Source organism: Pecten maximus, chromosome 2, assembly GCF_902652985.1.
Source record: "Pecten maximus chromosome 2, xPecMax1.1, whole genome shotgun sequence".
Lineage (NCBI taxonomy): Eukaryota > Metazoa > Mollusca > Bivalvia > Pectinida > Pectinidae > Pecten > Pecten maximus.
The window spans coordinates 32,372,815-32,393,425 of record NC_047016.1 but is presented as its reverse complement, the minus strand read 5'-3'; the positions used below and the strand labels follow the sequence as shown (position 1 = coordinate 32,393,425).

The 20,611-nt window shown below is 35.1% G+C and overlaps 2 protein-coding genes across 2 annotated transcripts; one reads left to right on the top strand and one right to left on the bottom strand.

Annotated features, from left to right (window-relative positions):
* Positions 1 to 4,385: 4,385 nt before the first annotated feature.
* Positions 4,386 to 6,585, bottom strand: LOC117321814 (keratin-associated protein 21-1-like). Its single transcript, XM_033876392.1, has 4 exons — positions 6,427 to 6,585; positions 5,615 to 6,039; positions 5,141 to 5,216; positions 4,386 to 4,484 (listed from the first exon to the last, which is right to left on the bottom strand). The coding sequence occupies exons 2-3, from the start codon at positions 6,030 to 6,032 to the stop codon at positions 5,170 to 5,172; spliced, it is 465 nt and encodes a 154-aa protein (XP_033732283.1). The 5' UTR covers positions 6,033 to 6,039; positions 6,427 to 6,585; the 3' UTR covers positions 4,386 to 4,484; positions 5,141 to 5,169.
* A 9,979-nt stretch (positions 6,586 to 16,564) lies between these two features.
* Positions 16,565 to 18,377, top strand: LOC117321813 (holotricin-3-like). Its single transcript, XM_033876391.1, has 4 exons — positions 16,565 to 16,686; positions 17,096 to 17,469; positions 17,927 to 18,007; positions 18,262 to 18,377. Exons 1-3 carry the CDS (start codon positions 16,679 to 16,681, stop codon positions 17,977 to 17,979), a joined length of 435 nt encoding a protein of 144 aa, XP_033732282.1. The 5' UTR covers positions 16,565 to 16,678; the 3' UTR covers positions 17,980 to 18,007; positions 18,262 to 18,377.
* Positions 18,378 to 20,611: the final 2,234 nt, after the last annotated feature.

Here is a 20,611-nt window from a genome sequence, read left to right as displayed (position 1 = left end):
TTTTTTTACTCAAAACATTTATCAAACATAAACATTAATCATATATCATGAAAAAGATTAAACTTCTCTGTGTCACATTTACACAAATATTTATCGGCCAGGAGCGTTATGCTGCTTTATGCTTTAGTATGTATACTACAATGATAGAGGGGTCTTTAGAGTCAGATGACTGTTTACGATACAATATCTAATTTGTATTGTCAAAAGTATTATAGTTCTTTACGGTTACTTACATGCTTCAATACGGTAGATACAAACAAATCCTGTTAAAGAATGTTTTAACATATACTGAAACGAAAAAGAAACGCAACTTCAAATTGTAGGTTTAATAAAATAATACTTGTGAGCATTATGTTTAAATTTCATATGTAATAGTTAATATTGAATATTGATGTAACATCCTTTAAATGTTTAGAGATTTTTAAGAACAGGTCACTTTGCTAGAAGGTCATGATTGGTAGTACCCTACGTGAATCCAAGTTGAAATGGCAGCAGTTTTGAAACCGTGCCCTAATATCGTGTGTGTCCTCCTCGAACAGTTATCACATCTCTAATTCTTTGTTGCATTGAGTTCATCAGGGCATTGACTTTCCGTATTGGAATGTTATTCCATTCTTGGACGAGTGCATTTGCTAACTGAGGGAGGGTATTTGGGGGGTTACGGCGATTTCGAATTCTTCTGTCTAATTCATCCCACAAATGCTCGATTGGGGACAGGTCGGGGCTATATGGAGGCCAATCTATAGGAACAATGTTCTGTGTCGCAAGAAAGTCTCTACAGACTCTTGCAACGTGTGGTCTCGCGTTATCTTGCTTAAAGGTTAGATGATGCTGCCTAACAAACGGCACAACATGGGGCCTAAGGATCTCATCCCGATAGCGTACGGCCGTTAAATTCCCATTGACTATCACCAAAGGCGTCTTCAAACCATGGGAGATTCCCGCCCAAACCATAACTGATCCACCCCCAAATCGGTCGTGTTCCAAAACACAGGCGTCAGCAAAACGTTCGCCTCGACGCCGGTACACACGTTGACGGCCATCTGCTCGAAATAACGTGAATCGAGATTCATCGGTGAAGAGCATAGACCTCCAACGTCTCATAGGAAAACGTCTGGGCATATGTGCCGTTGCCCATTGCATACGACGTGCTCGACGTTGCGGTGTTAGTGGTAAACCAACGTACTGTCGCCTTGCACGCAAATTAGCCTCACGCAGTCTGTTGATCACTGTTTGGGGATGAATTCGACGGTTATGATTACCAATCGTATTCCTTGCCGTTTCAGCGGCCGTTAATCTCCTGTTACGCAGGTGTGCCAACCTAAGAACCCGGTCTTGACGTCGCGACGTTACGCGTGGACGTCCTGATCTCGGCTGGTCATCGACTCTTCCTGTTGCGTTAAGACGTGAAACTAATCGACTAATAGTCGATTTGTGAACTCTGAATTGTCGAGCGACGTGAAGTTGCGTGTTCCCTGCCAGAAGCATCGCTATAGCACGTCCTCTATCAACCTTTGATAACCGTGGCATAATTGTAAAAGGAATTATTGTTTGCAAAAGTATTGGCGATGATGTGGCTCAATGTTAGTGATGAATTGATACTGGTTTGAATGAAAAAAGAACGCATATGTTTGTACAGGCACGGTTTTTGATGTTTTTACCGCGCCGGAAGTGCATAGGTCTCTAGTCACACTTGGGTGATTTTGAAGATTGGTATGGGTGTTAGGCAGGGTGCATGTTTATTTCCGCGATTTTTATACAGATATGTATATTTAATACAAAATTAATCACAATTTTCCATGTTGCGTTTCTTTTCGTTTCAGTATATTATTGTGAAGACTTATCTTTCATATTTTTCCTGGTGTAAATAAAATAAAACAGATAGTGTTCTACCTTGTAGACTTGTATCACAATAAAATGAGACAGTCTTATAAAGCATGCTCTACCTTGTGTCACAAGATTCCTTCCATTTCATTTCGGCTTTGTTTTTTAGTTTTGGAGGTGGAAGTGGAGGAGGAGGAGGAGGAGGAGGAAGAGGAGGAGGAAGAGGAGGAGGGGGAGGAAGAGGAGGAGGAGGGGGAAGAGGAGGAGGAGGAAGAGGAGGAGGAGGGGGAAGAGGAGGAGGAGGAGGAAGAGGAGGAGGAGGAAGAGGAGGAATGATAGGAAGATAATTAAGGAGGAATGGCAGGAGGCGGTGGTAGAGGAGGCGGAGAAGGAAGAGGCGGAGGTGGTGGTAAAAGATCGAAGGAGGAGGAAGATAATGAATGCGGCGAATTCATCATATTTAAAAACAATTATAGATTTTGTCCAACTTTACAATTATGTATGTAGTTATGTTTCTTTAGTTATGCTGTTACGCCTAAGGTACCCAACGTCCTCAAATTTATTGATTTACATTTTAAATAGTTCATGTTGAAATGGAATAACACTTTGTTGGGAGAAAATACATTTTTCAGGAAAATGACAATATGCTCATGTTTATTGTTTATAAATAAAGCAAATTCTGTACTAAATGAACGACGTATTCACAAACTTGCGAGACACCATATGGACTGGCGTACTAACTGAAATATACTCATTTAGATGTTTACATTTCTACCGATAATATTGTTTGCTTTTAATGGATATCAGGAGATGTGTGTGATCATATGCTTGCTTTTATAAATATATGCTTGCTTCATTCAATGGATGACCTATCTGCTTGTTTTTATGTTTTCATACAACGATACTGAATAGTATGTTAAGATATTGTAGTAGTTGTCTTTCCTGGTAGTAAATTCTGTTCTTAATAGGACAGCTAGGTTTTTTCACTTTTCATTTCACGAAGATTTTATTGAATTAAATCCATGGGTGTTGGGCAACCGGCAAACGCCTATATAAGCTTTATAATCAGATCAATATATAAAAGACGATCACAAGGCAAAGCGCTTTGTCTGACTGTCAAGAATGTGCGGGTATCCTCAGTTTATGTGGTACAATCAAGTTCTATGCCATCCAATATGGTGGCCGGTGAGGCGAGACCACGATCGAGAAATCGAGAGACCAGGATTGCGAGATTGTGAGATTGCTTAAGATCGAGAGACCAAGATTACGAGTTGCGAGATGGCCTTAGATCAGTAATTCTCACATCCCGTGTATTTTTACTGCATTTTCAGTCAGTGCTTCTGCTAGACACCCACTATACGTTAATTTTCACATAGTTGATATATCCTTTGAGGTTTAATGTTTAGTATTTTGTTAATTACACTTACCAGACAGTTCCTGATAGTTAAGTTTGGGCTATTAGACTTTTTCATGGTGAGTGATTTCACTCAGCAGACAATTACTAATATTAAAGTTTCGGCTAATAGACTCATCCTGGTGGGTGATATAAATTATCAAACAATTCCTAATATTCAAGTTTCGGCTGAAAGACTAATCCAGGTGGGTGATTACACTTATCAAACAATTCCTTATATTTAAGTTTCTATCCTTATGATTACGTTTAGCGGACTTTTTTTCGTTGACAAATATTTGACCCTAGGTCTTCAAAACGGAGATACCTCATATCGCCATGTAACGTTCAATACAGAAGAGGAATATACTATACCATTTAAAATTTCTTATTCCTTACACTACTTTATGTAGATTAGCAGGTCTTGGTTATTCAACGTTGAAAACAGCTAATTCTATTCAATATGGGCATAGTTAATTCTTGGCGGTAATAGTAAAAAGTAAGTGTGGCACAAAAGATGATGAACTGTGACACAAAATGATGATTAACTGTGACACAAAACGATGATTAACTGACAAAAAACGATGATTAACTATGACACAAAAGGATAGTTAACTGTGACACAAAAGGATAGTAAGCTGTGACACAAAACGATGATTAACTGTGACACAAAAAGGTGATTAACTGTGACACAAAAGGATAGTTAACTGTGACACAAAAAGGTGATTAACTATGACACAAAAGGATAGTTAAACACATAGCGATGATTAACAGTGACACAAAAGGATAGTTAACTGTGATACAAGATATAATCAGCTGAGGAACTGTGACACAATTAACTGTGACACAAACAGATGATTAACTGTGTCTCAAAAAGATAATCAATTGCGATAAAAAGTAATTGGTTCGGCGTTAGTTTTGCCTTCGTGCATCCGTTCACTGATATTTTTAAGTTTCCTCGTGAGTTACAATCATGTTTAATACTGTAGTTAACTCCACGAAGACGAAAATGTCGTATTGCTTTCTAACTAGTCCAACTGGATAGTAAAACTACGAATGAACAAAGCTCATTCGCAGGCCGGTCTATTATTATTTGGTATGTTCACAAGAACGAGTCAAGTTGTCAGCCGTTTAATCGATATATTGTTGTATATTATTACAACACAGAGACTAAAGTTTGATGTAGGTATGCTTTAATGACAAATTATATACATGATCACTACAGGGGTCTTTGGTAGCAGCCTGAATTTCTCGCGTACAGAGGTAGTATCTGAAACAACAAACACAATATATTAAAAGGGGGTTCATTAACGATGAATATGCATATTTTGACGATAATTTATTTAAGGACTGTTCGGCCTGGAAACATAGATAAATTATGATTTCACTAATTACAAATTATAATATTATTTGTAAAGGAAACAATACTAGTGCGCTATTTACACGTTCTATGACTATTTGTAGGGGAAACAATATTGGTGCGGTAATTACACATTATATAACTATTTGTAAAGGAAATAATATTGGTGCGCTAATTACACATAATCTGTAAAAAATTGCTTATGTGCCAACATTAAAACGTCAACAGTATATTTTATCTTAACATATCTGTCAATTGTACAGAATGAGTCGAGATAGTATAGAATCTATCACAACCGTTAACCGTTTTAGGATTTGGTTTGTTTTTGTTTAACGTCCTATTAACAGCCAGGGTCATTGGCTTTAGGACAGACGTTTCTAAGTATACTATATATACTGTATATATTCTATGAAATAAAAAAATGACACAGCTTAATTCAAACTATTTCACTTTGAGAATTATCAGTTTAGTCAGCAAAAATGGCTAATCATCATACATGTTACATTTAACCTATTTCGATTTGTTAGATAAGGTTAAACTTAGTAAGAAGAAGCATTGATACTTACTATGTATATCCATTGCCCATTATTTACATCTATCCGCTTGTGTTGAACAACAAGGGAAGGAGGACAAGTGCTCCCACTACAAACATATAGGATAAAGGCATTACATTGCAAAAAAACAACAACAAAAAAACGGGTAAGTTAAATCAAATTTAGCATTTAAAAACATTCTTCATTAAAAACTGTCATAGTCTCTGAAACTGTATTACTATATATTTTCATTAATTATTGTTTAAAGTTTTAACATAAATTATATTTCTACTGTTAAACACACACTAAACTATGTTATACTGGACGTATGACATTTATACGATGTATACGAATTTTGGTCCATTCATCATGCTTGAATACGACGGATCAATACCCAGCTCTATTCATACTGTTAAAATGAAACCTAGCCTACAATTTTGACCAGGAATGGTTAAGGCACATCGCTTAGTAGTTAATAAGCTTCACATCTTTTTTAAGAATACTTACGGAGGAGGTACAAATAGTCATCGTTTCCAGCGTTATACGCTCCTGCGACGGCACCTGGAGGGGGTCTAGCGTAATAAGGGTAGGGGACGTACAAGGCTGTTTGTTGCATACCATATCCTTTCCCTCCGTATCCTTTTCCGTATCCATGTCCATATCCGCCTCCGTAACCTTTTCCATATCCATGACTATATCCCCCTCCGTAGCCTTTTCCATATCCTCCATATCCATAGCCGCCTCCGTAGCCTTTTCCATAGCTGTCATAGCCATACATTCCCATTCCACCACCGTACATATTGTATCCACCTCCATATCCACCTACCATATATCCATTATGGCCAACCCCATAACCGTCACAAAGACAGCAACTCAGCGACACCAGAAGAGTCAAGATCGGCAGCGCTATGCTAGCAAATTTCATGATGCCTCTGTTGAAAAGATTGTATAAAAGACATACCAGATATAAGCTCTTTTCAAATGAAATTGAGAGTTAGATAAATAAGAGTAAGAATTAATCCAACTGCATCATACAGCTGTTTCGTCATTCTAGGATTTGTCATTGGTGCTAACGGGATAAAATGTTAAGAGGCGACCAAAACTCGAAATAGGTCGCAAGAAATGTCAAAGTCTAGATTGGAGGTGCAAAAGATCGATAATTCACAACAAATTTCAGAATTTTCCACATATTTCAGAATTTTCAACATTTTTAACAAAATATATTTACATTGATTTTGTTGTGAAACAAGACTATAGGCTGAACATAACAATAATGTCCCGCCATATACATAGCATTGCATGTCTGGATAAATACTTACCTCTTTCCACCTCGGCGGACTGAATGTGAAGTCTATATGATTGTGAACGTATATATATACTCTGGGACTTCAAGTGAACTTAAGTTGTCCTCTCCTGAACTTCCTCGATTAGAAAATGTTATGTCATTGTTTACGAAGATGGTCATTCCGTAGTCAGTGACCTGTTTCACTATGATATTAACAGTGACGACATATACACAATCCTTCTATGAACATTTAGCTGGTGTTCTGAGTATAATTTACAGATAATTCCATGTTGTCGTATTATCAGACATTATACACATTTACAATAAAGTGACATATTTGAAAAATTCATAGTAAGCGACAGAGCTGTAACAAATATTTTGAGTTATACTTATATTATTTTTATATTTATATTGATAGAGTTAAAGCAAGAAACATAGTATGTTTATTAGCTAAAATGTTTTGCAATAGCCCGTGCCATAAGGAGGACAATAGGTCAAGGACACAATGTGAATAGAAACAGTTAGTTATCAAAGGATTGTACAAAAGACACTCACTATATCAGCACCTTAACAAATTAAGTTAGAACAGTATAGCTAAAATGAACTGTACCATGCAGCGGTTTTGTCCTTCAAGGAGTCGTCAGTTATTAAAAAAATCTAAAACAAAGGAGAAAGAAATTGAATTGTATCAAATTAGAATGACACACTAGGCATCTAACCATTCAGAAATCCAATTAAAGTAAAGGTATATAATAAAGGTTATGTAACTATGGTTAATCGGGGCCAGTTGAAAATACGCGTTTATGAAATATTGTATTGCATTCATGGAAGTCGTTGATATCTACTTGAATAAAAGATATGTCTATACACATTGACATTTTATAACTGATGTAGACCATTTGTAAGATAGCATTGAAATGAAATGTAATGTGTAATTGCATATAAACATGTAAAAACTTAAGTGAAATGGTGGTCTAAAGCCGAAATAACGATATAATTGTGTGGAGTTAGTCATAAGTAAAATTATTTTGTCTAAATGACATTAGAGAACTGCATGACTAGTAATATTTCTCCTGCTACTAAGATATTAAACATTGTACCATAAAAAGACAAAACGTTTAAATAGATAAGATTACAAAAACAAAAGTTCGTTTTAAAATACAAAGTGCAAGATGAATTATTTGCACGAATATAAGGTTATCTATGTTTCAGTAAAATTGAAAGGTTTGTAACATTTGTCGTAAGTGTTAATTAATAAACAGCTATAACATTCCATTCAGTTACAGGTACATATACACGATTTTGATTTTGATAAAAAAAACTAATTAGAAAAATCAAATGTTGAAAATCTATGTCTAAATATGAATGAGAGAAACATGTCATCTGTTCACAAGTGTTATAACATCATTACAGTATGGTATGGTCGTCAGGAATACAGTAAACTGAAATATCACAAATATATGGTATGGTCGTCAGGAATACAGTAAACTGAAATATCACAAGTATATGGTATGGTGGTCAGGACTACAGTAAACTGAAATGTCACAAGTAGATGGTATGGTCGTCAGGAATACAGTAAACTGAAATATCACAAATATATGGTATGGTCGTCAGGAATACAGTAAACTGAAATATCACAAGTATATGGCATGGTAGTCAGGAATACAGTAAACTGAAATATCACAAGTATATGGCACGGTCGTCAAGAATACTGTAAACTGAAATATCACAAGTATATGGTATGGTCTTCAGGAATACAGTAAACTGAAATATCACAAGTATATGATATGGTCGTCAGGAAAACAGTGAACTAAAATATCACAAGTATATGGTATGGTAGTCAGGAATACAGTAAACTGAAATATCACTAATATATGTCACGGTCTTCAGGAATACAGTAAACTGAAATATCACAAGTATATGGCATGGTCTTTAGGAATCCAGTAAACTGACATATCGCAAGTATATGGGATGGTATTTAGGAATACAGTAAACTGAAATATCACAAGTATATGATATGGTAGCAGGAATACAGTAAACTGAAATATCACAAGTATATGGCATGGTCTTCAGGAATACAGTAAACTGAAATATCACGAGTATATGGCATGGTCTTTAGGAATCCAGTAAATTGAAATATCACAAGTATATGGCATGGTCGTCAGGACTACAGTAAACTGAAATATCACAAGTATATGGCATGGTAGTCAGGAATACAGTAAACTGAAATATCACAAGTATATGGTATGGTGGTCAGGAATACAGTAAACTGAAATATCACAAGTATATGATATGGTCGTCAGGAATACAGTAAACTGAAATATCACAAGTATATGATATGGTCTTCAGGAATACAGTAAACTGAAATATCACAAGTATATGGCATGGTAGTCAGGAATACAGTAAACTGAAATATCACAAGTATATGATATGGTCGTCAGGAATACTGTGAACTGAAATATCACAAGTATATGATATGGTCTTCAGGAATACAGTAAACTGAAATATCACAAGTATATTGCATGGTCGTCAGGAATACAGTAAACTGAAATATCACAAGTATATGGCATGGTCGTCAGGAATACAGTAAACTGAAATACCACAAGTATATGGCATGGTCGTCAGGACTACAGTAAACTGAAATATCACAAGTATATGGTATGGTGGTCAGGACTACAGTAAACTGAAATATCACAAGTATATGGCATGGTCGTCAGGAATACAGTAAACTGAAATACCACAAGTATATGGTATGGTCGTCAGGACTACAGTAAACTGAAATATCACAAGTATATGGTACGGTCTTCAGGAATACAGTAATCTGAAATAACACAAGTATATGGCACGGTCGTCAGGAATACTGTAAACTGAAATAGCACAAGTATATGGCAAACAGAACCTGTCATTTATAAATAATAAGATGCGTGAAACAACAAGGGATTAATACCGTGTAATCTGAATGATAATTCTAATTCGGAATAATGTGTTCTAGAGGGGAACGCAACGCATTTGTCTCTACCATCGGAGAGGTATATGGCATGGTCTTCAGTAATACAGTAAACTGAAATATCACAAATATATGGTATGGTGGTCAGGAATATATTAAACTGAAATATCACAACTAGATGATATGGTCGTCAGGGATAAATTAAACTGAAATATCACAAGTATATGGCATGGTCTCCAGGAATACAGTAATCTGAAATACCACAAGTATATGATATGATGGTCAGGAATACATTAAACTGAAATATCACAAGTGTATGGCATGGTCGTCAGGAATACAGTAAACTGAAATATCACAAGTTTATGGTACGGTCTTCAGGAATACAGTAAACTGATATATCACAAGTATATGATATGGTCTTCAAGAATACAGTAAACTGAAATATCACAAGTATATGATATGGTGGTCAGGAATACAGTAAACTGAAATATCACAAGTATATGGTACGGTCTTCAGGAATACAGTAAACTGAAATATCACAAGTATATGGTATGATGGTCAGGAATACATTAAACTGAAATATCACAAGTGTATGGCATGGTCGTCAGGAATACAGTAAACTGAAATATCACAAGTATATGGTATGATGGTCAGGAATACATTAAACTGAAATATCACAAGTGTATGACATGGTCGTCAGGAATACAGTAAACTGAAATATCACAAGTATATGGTATGGTCGTCAGGAATACAGTAAACTGAAATATCACAAGTATATGGTATGGTCGTCAGGAATACAGTAAACTGAAATATCACAAGTATATGGTATGGTCGTCAGGAATACAGTAAACTGAAATATCACAAGTATATGGTATGGTCGTCAGGAATACAGTAAACTGAAATATCACAAGTATATGGTACGGTCTTCAGGAATACAGTAAACTGAAATATCACAAGTATATGGCATGGTCTTCAGGAATACAGTAAACTGAAATATCACAAGTATATGGTATGGTCGTCAGGAATACAGTAAACTGAAATATCACAAGTATATGGTATGGTCGTCAGGACTACAGTAAACTGAAATATCACAAGTATATGGTATGGTCTTCAGGAATACAGTAAACTGAAATATCACAAGTATATGGTATGGTCGTCAGGAATACAGTAAACTGAAATATCACAAGTATATGGTACGGTCTTCAGGAATACAGTAAACTGAAATATCACAAGTATATGGTATGGTCGTCAGGAATACAGTAAACTGAAATATCACAAGTATATGGTATGATGGTCAGGAATACAGTAAACTGAAATATCACAAGTATATGGCATGGTCGTCAGGAATACAGTAAACTGAAATATCACAAGTATATGGTATGGTCGTCAGGAATACAGTAAACTGAAATATCACAAGTATATGGCATGGTCTTCAGGAATACAGTAAACTGAAATATCACAAGTATATGGTATGGTCGTCAGGAATACAGTAAACTGAAATATCACAAGTATATGGTATGGTCGTCAGGAATACAGTAAACTGAAATATCACAAGTATATGGTACGGTCTTCAGGAATACAGTAAACTGAAATATCACAAGTATATGGTATGGTCTTCAGGAATACAGTAAACTGAAATATCACAAGTATATGGTATGGTCGTCAGGAATACAGTAAACTGAAATATCACAAGTATATGGTATGGTCGTCAGGAATACAGTAAACTGAAATATCACAAGTATATGCTATGGTCTTCAGGAATACAGTAAACTGAAATATCACAAGTATATGGCATGGTCTTCAGGAATACAGTAAACTGAAATATCACAAGTATATGGTATGGTCGTCAGGAATACAGTAACTGAAATATCACAAGTATATGGTATGGTCGTCAGGAATACAGTAAACTGAAATATCACAAGTATATGCTATGGTCTTCAGGAATACAGTAAACTGAAATATCACAAGTATATGGCATGGTCGTCAGGAATACAGTAAACTGAAATATCACAAGTATATGGTATGGTCGTCAGGAATACAGTAAACTGAAATATCACAAGTATATGGCATGGTCGTCAGGAATACAGTAAACTGAAATATCACAAGTATATGGTATGGTCGTCAGGAATACAGTAAACTGAAATATCACAAGTATATGGTATGGTCGTCAGGAATACAGTAAACTGAAATATCACAAGTATATGCTATGGTCTTCAGGAATACAGTAAACTGAAATATCACAAGTATATGGTATGGTCTTCAGGAATACAGTAAACTGAAATATCACAAGTATATGGTATGATGGTCAGGAATACATTAAACTGAAATATCACAAGTAGTATGGTATGGTCGTCAGGAATACAGTAAACTGAAATATCACAAGTATATGGTATGATGGTCAGGAATACAGTAATCTGAAATATCACAAGTATATGGCATGGTCGTCAGGACTACAGTAAACTGAAATATCACAAGTATATGGTACGGTCTTCAGGAATACAGTAAACTGAAATATCACAAGTATATGGCATGGTCTTCAGGAATACAGTAAACTGAAATATCACAAGTATATGGTATGGTCGTCAGGAATACAGTAAACTGAAATATCACAAGTATATGGTATGGTCGTCAGGACTACAGTAAACTGAAATATCACAAGTATATGGTACGGTCTTCAGGAATACAGTAAACTGAAATATCACAAGTATATGGTACGGTCTTCAGGAATACAGTAAACTGAAATATCACAAGTATATGGTATGATGGTCAGGAATACATTAAACTGAAATATCACAAGTGTATGGCATGGTCGTCAGGAATACAGTAAACTGAAATATCACAAGTATATGGTATGATGGTCAGGAATACATTAAACTGAAATATCACAAGTGTATGGCATGGTCGTCAGGAATACAGTAAACTGAAATATCACAAGTATATGGTATGGTCGTCAGGAATACAGTAAACTGAAATATCACAAGTATATGGCATGGTCTTCAGGAATACAGTAAACTGAAATATCACAAGTATATGGTATGGTCGTCAGGAATACAGTAAACTGAAATATCACAAGTATATGGTATGGTCGTCAGGAATACAGTAAACTGAAATATCACAAGTATATGGTATGGTCGTCAGGAATACAGTAAACTGAAATATCACAAGTATATGGTACGGTCTTCAGGAATACAGTAAACTGAAATATCACAAGTATATGGTATGGTCGTCAGGAATACAGTAAACTGAAATATCACAAGTATATGGTATGGTCGTCAGGAATACAGTAAACTGAAACATCACAAGTATATGCTATGGTCTTCAGGAATACAGTAATCTGAAATATCACAAGTATATGGTATGGTCTTCAGGAATACAGTAAACTGAAATATCACAAGTATATGGTATGATGGTCAGGAATACATTAAACTGAAATATCACAAGCGTATGGTATGATGGTCAGGAATACAGTAAACTGAAATATCACAAGTATATGGTATGATGGTCAGGAATACAGTAAACTGAAATATCACAAGTATATGGCATGGTCGTCAGGACTACAGTAAACTGAAATATCACAAGTATATTGCATGGTCTTCAGGAATACAGTAAACTGAAATATCACAAGTATATGGTATGGTCGTCAGGAATACAGTAAACTGAAATATCACAAGTATATGGCATGGTCTTCAGGAATACAGTAAACTGAAATATCACAAGTATATGGTATGGTCGTCAGGAATACAGTAAACTGAAATATCACAAGTTTATGGTATGGTCGTCAGGACTACAGTAAACTGAAATATCACAAGTATATGGTACGGTCTTCAGGAATACAGTAAACTGAAATATCACAAGTATATGGCATGGTCTTCAGGAATACAGTAAACTGAAATATTACAAGTATATGGTACGGTCTTCAGGGATACAGTAATCTGAAATATCACAAGTATATGGCATGGTAGTCAGGTATACAGTAAACTGAAATATCACAAGTATATTGCATCGTCTTCAGGAATACAGTAAACTGAAACATCACAAGTATATTGCATGGTCTTCAGGAATACAGTAAACTGAAATATCACAAGTATATGATATGGTCGTCAGGAATACAGTAAACTGAAATATCACAAGTATATGGTATGGTCGTCAGGAAAACAGTAAACTGAAATATCACCAGTATATTGCATGGTCGTCAGGAATACAGTAAACTGAAATATCACAAGTATATGGCATGATCTTTAGGAATCCAGTAAACTGATATATCACAAGTATATGGCATGGTATTTAGGAATACAGTAAACTGATATATCACAAGTATATGATATGGTAGCAGGAATACAGTAAACTGAAATATCACAAGTATATGGCATGGTCTTCAGGAATACATTAAACTGAAATATCACACGTATATGGCATGGTCTTTAGGAATCCAGTAAACTGAAATATCACAAGTATATGGCATGGTCGTCAAGAATACATTAAACTGATATATCACAAGTATATTACAGACATAACCTGTTACTTATAGACAAAAAGATACGAGAAACAACAAGGGATTACTACCGTGTAATCTGAAATGTAATTATGATTCGAAATAATGTACAGACGGCAGTTTTAATACAGAAGTTGGTCCACGTATCTTATTGTATTAAAGTTGGCACTGCGTCAATTGATCTATTGATGATCAATCGATATTACCAGAGGTAAAAAAGGTATGAACAAATAAACGAAGAATATATGAATGAAAAAGAAATCCAGATAAGTAAGCGTTATCTATGATTTTGTATTTTTCATATTTTATTCTTAAAATAGATTACTCTAACATATATGTGAGCGGTTTATAAAAAAATCATTTAACACGTAAACCAAAGTCAAACTCGTTGAATGGGGTCAAAATAAGGGATCGTTTTCATTTTAAAACCAGAGAGAATAGGATCAGGTGTTTCTGAGAGGTAATCACCTTCTGCTTCACTAAGAGCATCCATTGTCAAGGTCATATGAAGTTAATGCAAAGCTTTTATAATAAGAACCATGGTACAGATACATCATTTTACAGGAAATATAATACTTTAACCACGATAACGAGGCCTTGGATATTTATGACAGTGTATAATGTGGTTTTGCAAGAAATAGACTGAATGCCTTATTTCATATCGGAGTTCGAACGCTTACTGGAATGGAGAAAAACACTAACGGAGCAATGTCGCTATCATCGCCTCGTCGCCAGTCAGTTAGAAATGTTTTCATCATCTTGCATTACTATGGTTAAGAAAATATTTTGAAAAATCACTTAAAGTCAGCACAAAAATCCAGAACAAATCCAGAAATGAACCTAGAATACCAATTACACACAATTTGTCATACTACATGTAATTATGTAAGCAGCATATCGGTATTGACAGAGATATGACCTCACGAAGACACTCTGTATATACCCTATGGCGGATATGCATCGCTGACTCTAGCCCTTAATATCAATAAAGGTAATCTTCTCCAGCTATCACCTTCAGGGTAATTAGTGACCAGACCTGTCTGTCAAAACCTTAAGCTCATAAAACCTAGCATCATTATTCAGATTAAAATCAATTGAAGTTAGTTAAAGTGTTGTATTGCTAACAAATCGATAAACGTTAGATAAACTTTACTTGTTTGAAAAATACAAATTGTAATACACATGAAAATATCGTATTTTACAAACATAAAACAATATGGACATAAGATTAATTTTAGACCGAATATCGGTTAGAAACAAACCCACGGGAAAACTTACTTTAATGCCATGGCGAACTAATCACAATGGGTTATGGCGAACTAATCACAAAGGATTATGCCGAACTAATCACAATGGTTTATGGCGAACTTATCGCAAAGGATTATGGCGAACTTATCACAAAGGGTTATGGCGAACTTATCGCAAAGGATTATGGTGAACAAATCACAACAGATTATGGCGAAATAATCACAATGGGTTATGGCGAACTAATCACTATGGGTTATGGCGAACTAATCACAATGGGTTATGGCGAACTAATCACAATGGGTTATGGCGAACAAATCACAATGGGTTATGGCGAACTAATCACAATGGGTTATGGCGAACTAATCACAATGGGTTATGGCGAACAAATCACAACAAGTTATGGCGAACAAATTGCAATGGGTTATGGCGAACGCTTTCGTCTGTGTATTTCTATTAAAATGAATTTCGATACGGAACTATTCAGATTTTTTGTATTCTTTTGTACTCTCTCTGTTATCAGCGGACTAGTCAGTTATCGTTTGTTAACAAAATGCATTAATAGGTACAAGATCCAACATATCACTAAAATATTACTCATTACTTAACTTACTTGTCATCACATGGTTATTATATTAGCTACTTAACTAACCAAATCCTTCTGCGTATCAAACAAAACAGTATTATTAAGATTAAAATAAAAACACAAATTTCGGCAAATTGCTGTATAGATAGCAACATTCATAAGATATTAAGAATGACATCAGCATCATATAAATACCCTAATTTCACTAGGATTACACCAATAATACAGCTTCCCTGATATCATTTTAATAAACAGTCATTATGTCACCACCCTGGTTTCAGTGTAATTAAATCTATTATATCATTACCCTGTTGTCGATGTAATTGCAACCATTATTTCATTACTATTGTATCAGTAAAATCATGTCCATAACAATCATGGTATCAATACAATGAACTCATCACATAACTACAGACGTTTCCATTGTTTGTATGCAGAATGCAGCTTTCTGAATAGTTAAGGGGTTTCTTTTCATACCACATGGAAAAAAGTAAATGGCGCGAAAAAATGACGATACAATATGACCGTTGACGTTGCATGTTGATTTGTTCAAAAGAACCCTTATTTAATAAGTGAAATTGTACATAAAACGTGTTTGAAATTTGAAATATATTTTCGGAAATTAATTCTAAGCTTTGATGTCAATATTTTTTAGTTTCAAAGGAGTATGAAAAAAAAGTTTGTAAACAAATTTTTTTCAAACCCCTAAGAAACTAAAATATCAATGCTTATATAAATGATAATTTGAAACCCTTGTAAGTTCGTCATTTCAGAAACGCGTTATACTGATTTAAGTGATTAGATTCAGATAGATATAAGGTGCCCCCTGTGTATATGCATTTACATCATACGAATTACACAATGCTGCCTACTTTGATCGATTGGTCATTGCTTCTTATTATACGATGTTACAATTACCAATATAGGTTTCCGGGGTGCATTCATAATTCACCGCAGATCGGGTATATAAATACCAGCTCGCGTTTCGTCAATTCATCCTCACATCATCGACTCACATGAACAGGTAAGCAAGTTTTATTAGAGATTTTACAGTTTCACTCTCATACGGTTTCTGGTTTTGTTAGTTTGGTATGATAAATGGAGTATAAACAATTGATAAGATATTCATAAGAAAGGGAACATCGATAGAAATTCCCGGGTTTCATTGTTCTACAACTCCTTAAAATGAACTATTTATTTTAAGAAGCTTTCATTTTCCGTCCAGTTTTTGTTTAATGTTTTTTTGTTTATTTGTTTGTATTTTTTGTGTGATATTTACAGAAGTATTGTAAGTAGTTTAGTAATAGTATGGTATTATCACTATTGAAGTTTCCTTAAAGCATTCGATAAATTGTCTTGTCTGAATTGCCGTTTTTTACTGATTGACAAATTACCACATCATTCTTGAATCAATTCCGATCTGAATTTTTCAGGATCAACATGAATCCTCTTACGATTACCCTTTCGACCTTGACACTTCTTCTGGCCCTCGGTTGTTGTCTCGGAGATGGCTATGGTTATGGGGGAGGGTATGACATGTACGGTGGTGGAATGTCTGGGGGATACGGCGGATACGCCGGATACGGAAACGGCTACATAGGCGGATATGGTCAGGGTTACGGAGGATATGGAAAAGGCTACGGAGGGGGATATGGGCATGGATATGGAAAAGGCTACGGAGGGAAAGGATATGGCATGCAACAAACAGCCATGTACATTCCTTATCCTCAATACGTTGGACCCTCTCCCGGTCTCGTCGCAGGAGCTGCCACAGCAGAAAATAACCAGGACAACACTCTACTTTTATGTAAGTCACTTTGAAGGGCATTTGAATTTCGGAGACTGTATCAGTATATCTAGTTGTCCAAAATCTTTTATTTTGAGGATATTATTATAGGTGCGACACCGATATACGTATGTAATGTTTGTCACCAACAGAATTGAATGGTATGACAGGAGTTTATTAGGGATGTAATTAATTATTCATTTTTGGTAAAATTTACAACAATTCTGAAAGGTAAATGAGGAGCTCAAATTTTCAAAGGGCGGTTATAGCTTAAAGTATTTAACATAGCTTATTCTTTTTCCAATCTATCATATTTTTACTCTTTGTTGGAAATGTATCAAATTAAAGATAACGTTTAAAATGTATATATTATCAGTATAGTTTTCTTTTTACTTCTATACTGAAATTGAAAATTTTCATGAATATTTTATAGATTATGTAGCTATGTATATATTAATTGCAATGTGTTAATTTACAGTCGGAGGAGGCCTCCTTCTGCTTCTGCTGTTGAGTAATAATAACATTGGTTAGAACATCAACCTATCTTGGATCATAACGGGTACGTATGCTGTTATACTGTGCAAGACATGGACAAAAAAATCAATATTTTCGAGATATCATGATTATTCGCGGTAACGGAGTACATGTATTTTTTATTGATAATTTTTGCTATCTGTACTTCGAGATAAGCAGTTATCAGAGTTCGGAATATCGAAGTTTAACATTGTTGACAATAAAACGACTTGTCTTGTTCTCTATATCATGCGTACAGCTGTATATACAAAGGTACTCTCAATGCGTTGTTTGTTTCAGATTTGCTTATTTTTGTGCGCAAGATTCATTGGCTGTTACCAAAGACCCCTGTGTGTTTCCTGATTGCATTTTGTGTATATTTTTTCTCTAATAAAGCATTTACTTTTATGACAGTATATGTTTGTCTGTATATTTTCGACTGAATTACTGGTGGATCAGATCAAAGCATAAGGCAAAGCTTTACACGGAGACCATGAAATATAGTTTCTACCACAATACCCCGTGTTATTCAACTCTCAGACCATCAGTTAATCATTACAGCCGTTGATTAACAATCTGTTTATACCACACGTGGTATAAACTCTGTACGCATTTCGATTGGCTAACACGGTGAACTTTGACCCAAGCTGCAATTGTTATTGACGTCATCAATAATCTAATGACGTCACATCACCGGGTTCCGGACGTCACCGGTACACTTTATTTGCATACGCGAAATAATACTTGGCCACGTTTCCCTTTGATTCAAGCCGATATTATTGTGGTAGAAACAGGTCACACGACTCGAAATTGTTGGATATGGAATTTATTTCACACTCGTAAGTTATTTTTTAAAAGTTGCAAAAAACACTCGCTAAAGCTCGTGTCTTTTGTAACTTTTAAAAAATAACTTACGAGTGTGAAATAAATTCCATATCCAACAACCACTCGTTGTGTAACCTCTATTTCTACCACAATACTCTGTGTTATTCAACTCTCAGACCATCAGTTAATCATTACAGCTGTTGATTAACAATCTGTTTATACCACACGTGGTATAAACTCTGTACGCATTTTGATTGGCTAACACGGTGAACTTTGACCCAAGCTGCAATTGTTATTGACGTCATCAATAATCTAATGACGTCACATCACCAGGTCCCGGACGTCACCGGTACACTTTATTTATACTTGGCCACGTTTCCCTTTGATTCAAGCCGATATTATTGTGGTAGAAACAGGTCACACGACTCGAAATTGTTGGATATGGAATTTATTTCACACTCGTAAGTTATTTTTTAAAGTTGCAAAAAACACTCGCTATAGCTCGTGTTGTTACACCAATGACGTCATATTGGTTCCAGCTGTGTCTTTACCAGATGACACGAAGGCTCTGATATATGTTTCGCAACCTTTGCATTAGTTTTGCTATGTTTCAATTGATTGGATGATGGTATTAATTTTAAATGATCTTATACAATACCTTACTTTAATGAAGTTTTACGAAAAACAGTTTTTTCCCTCTGCATCAGAATTCAATTCTCACTCTATATGTGCTCTCGTGATAAAAGCTAGAATTGCCGTCATTTTAACATGAGGACGATGTTTTTGAAATAGCACTGAAACTTATTAACTTGTACGGATAACCAAAAACGTTCTAAATGATGCAGTAATTCCACAGAAATCATCTTAAAATAATCAATTCAAATCTTTACGATCCTTTTAATTTATGCCTTTTTTCGGTACTCAAGACACTGAACCAAAACCGATAAGTGTTAATGTAGTCCCTCGTGCTGGTCACGTGACGATATAGGTAAACAGGAACTAGTGGAATATTCGAAATAGTGCCCTCTACTGGACAACCGAATCCATTAGAATTACAATTTACGATTCTAAATAGGTTTTTAGAGCAAGGACAGCATTAACCCCCCATGCAAACCGAACATCGAACACGCATTACTTCTTAAACCAAAGGAATTGTATTTACCAATGAGATCATGATGTCGAAAATAAGATGTTCACGTTGTCTTGGTCAACCTCTCTCGATATTTGTTTCAAGTAATATACTTAAAATCCAGGTAAACACTCCTGATTATGGTCTATGAAGAACCTGAAATGTCTTTAATTTCTTATTATGTAAATCCATTTCGAATCGACAAAGTCAAAACACTTCTTGATATCTAATGATAATCCATTTATTCGCAGTGGATTCAATTTCGATATATCCTCTGTCATTTAATAGTTTAACGCGAAAATAAATGTCCAGAGAAAAGTTAATATTTCTTTTACACACAAATACAGTAAATAAATAAATGATTAGATAAAAAAACATAATAATAAAAATCTGCTTACAGCAGAATGCTGAAAAGACAATGTTGCCGAAATTTAATATCCTTGAACTAGTTCTGAAGAGTATGAAAGACTTGTAAGACTTGTAAGGTATGTGTTAGCCGTACTGATAATCTTTACGACCAATTCAAAACAAAAAGAAGTAGACCGATAGGAAGCAACGGTCTTCCAAGGATTTTACGAAAAACCGACCCAGTATAAAATCATTTTTATAGATGAGAATTTTTGCAGGAGCGGTAGTTTCATCATAAGCTCTTTAAATCAACACCACAGTACTATCACAGTATCACAAAACGACCTC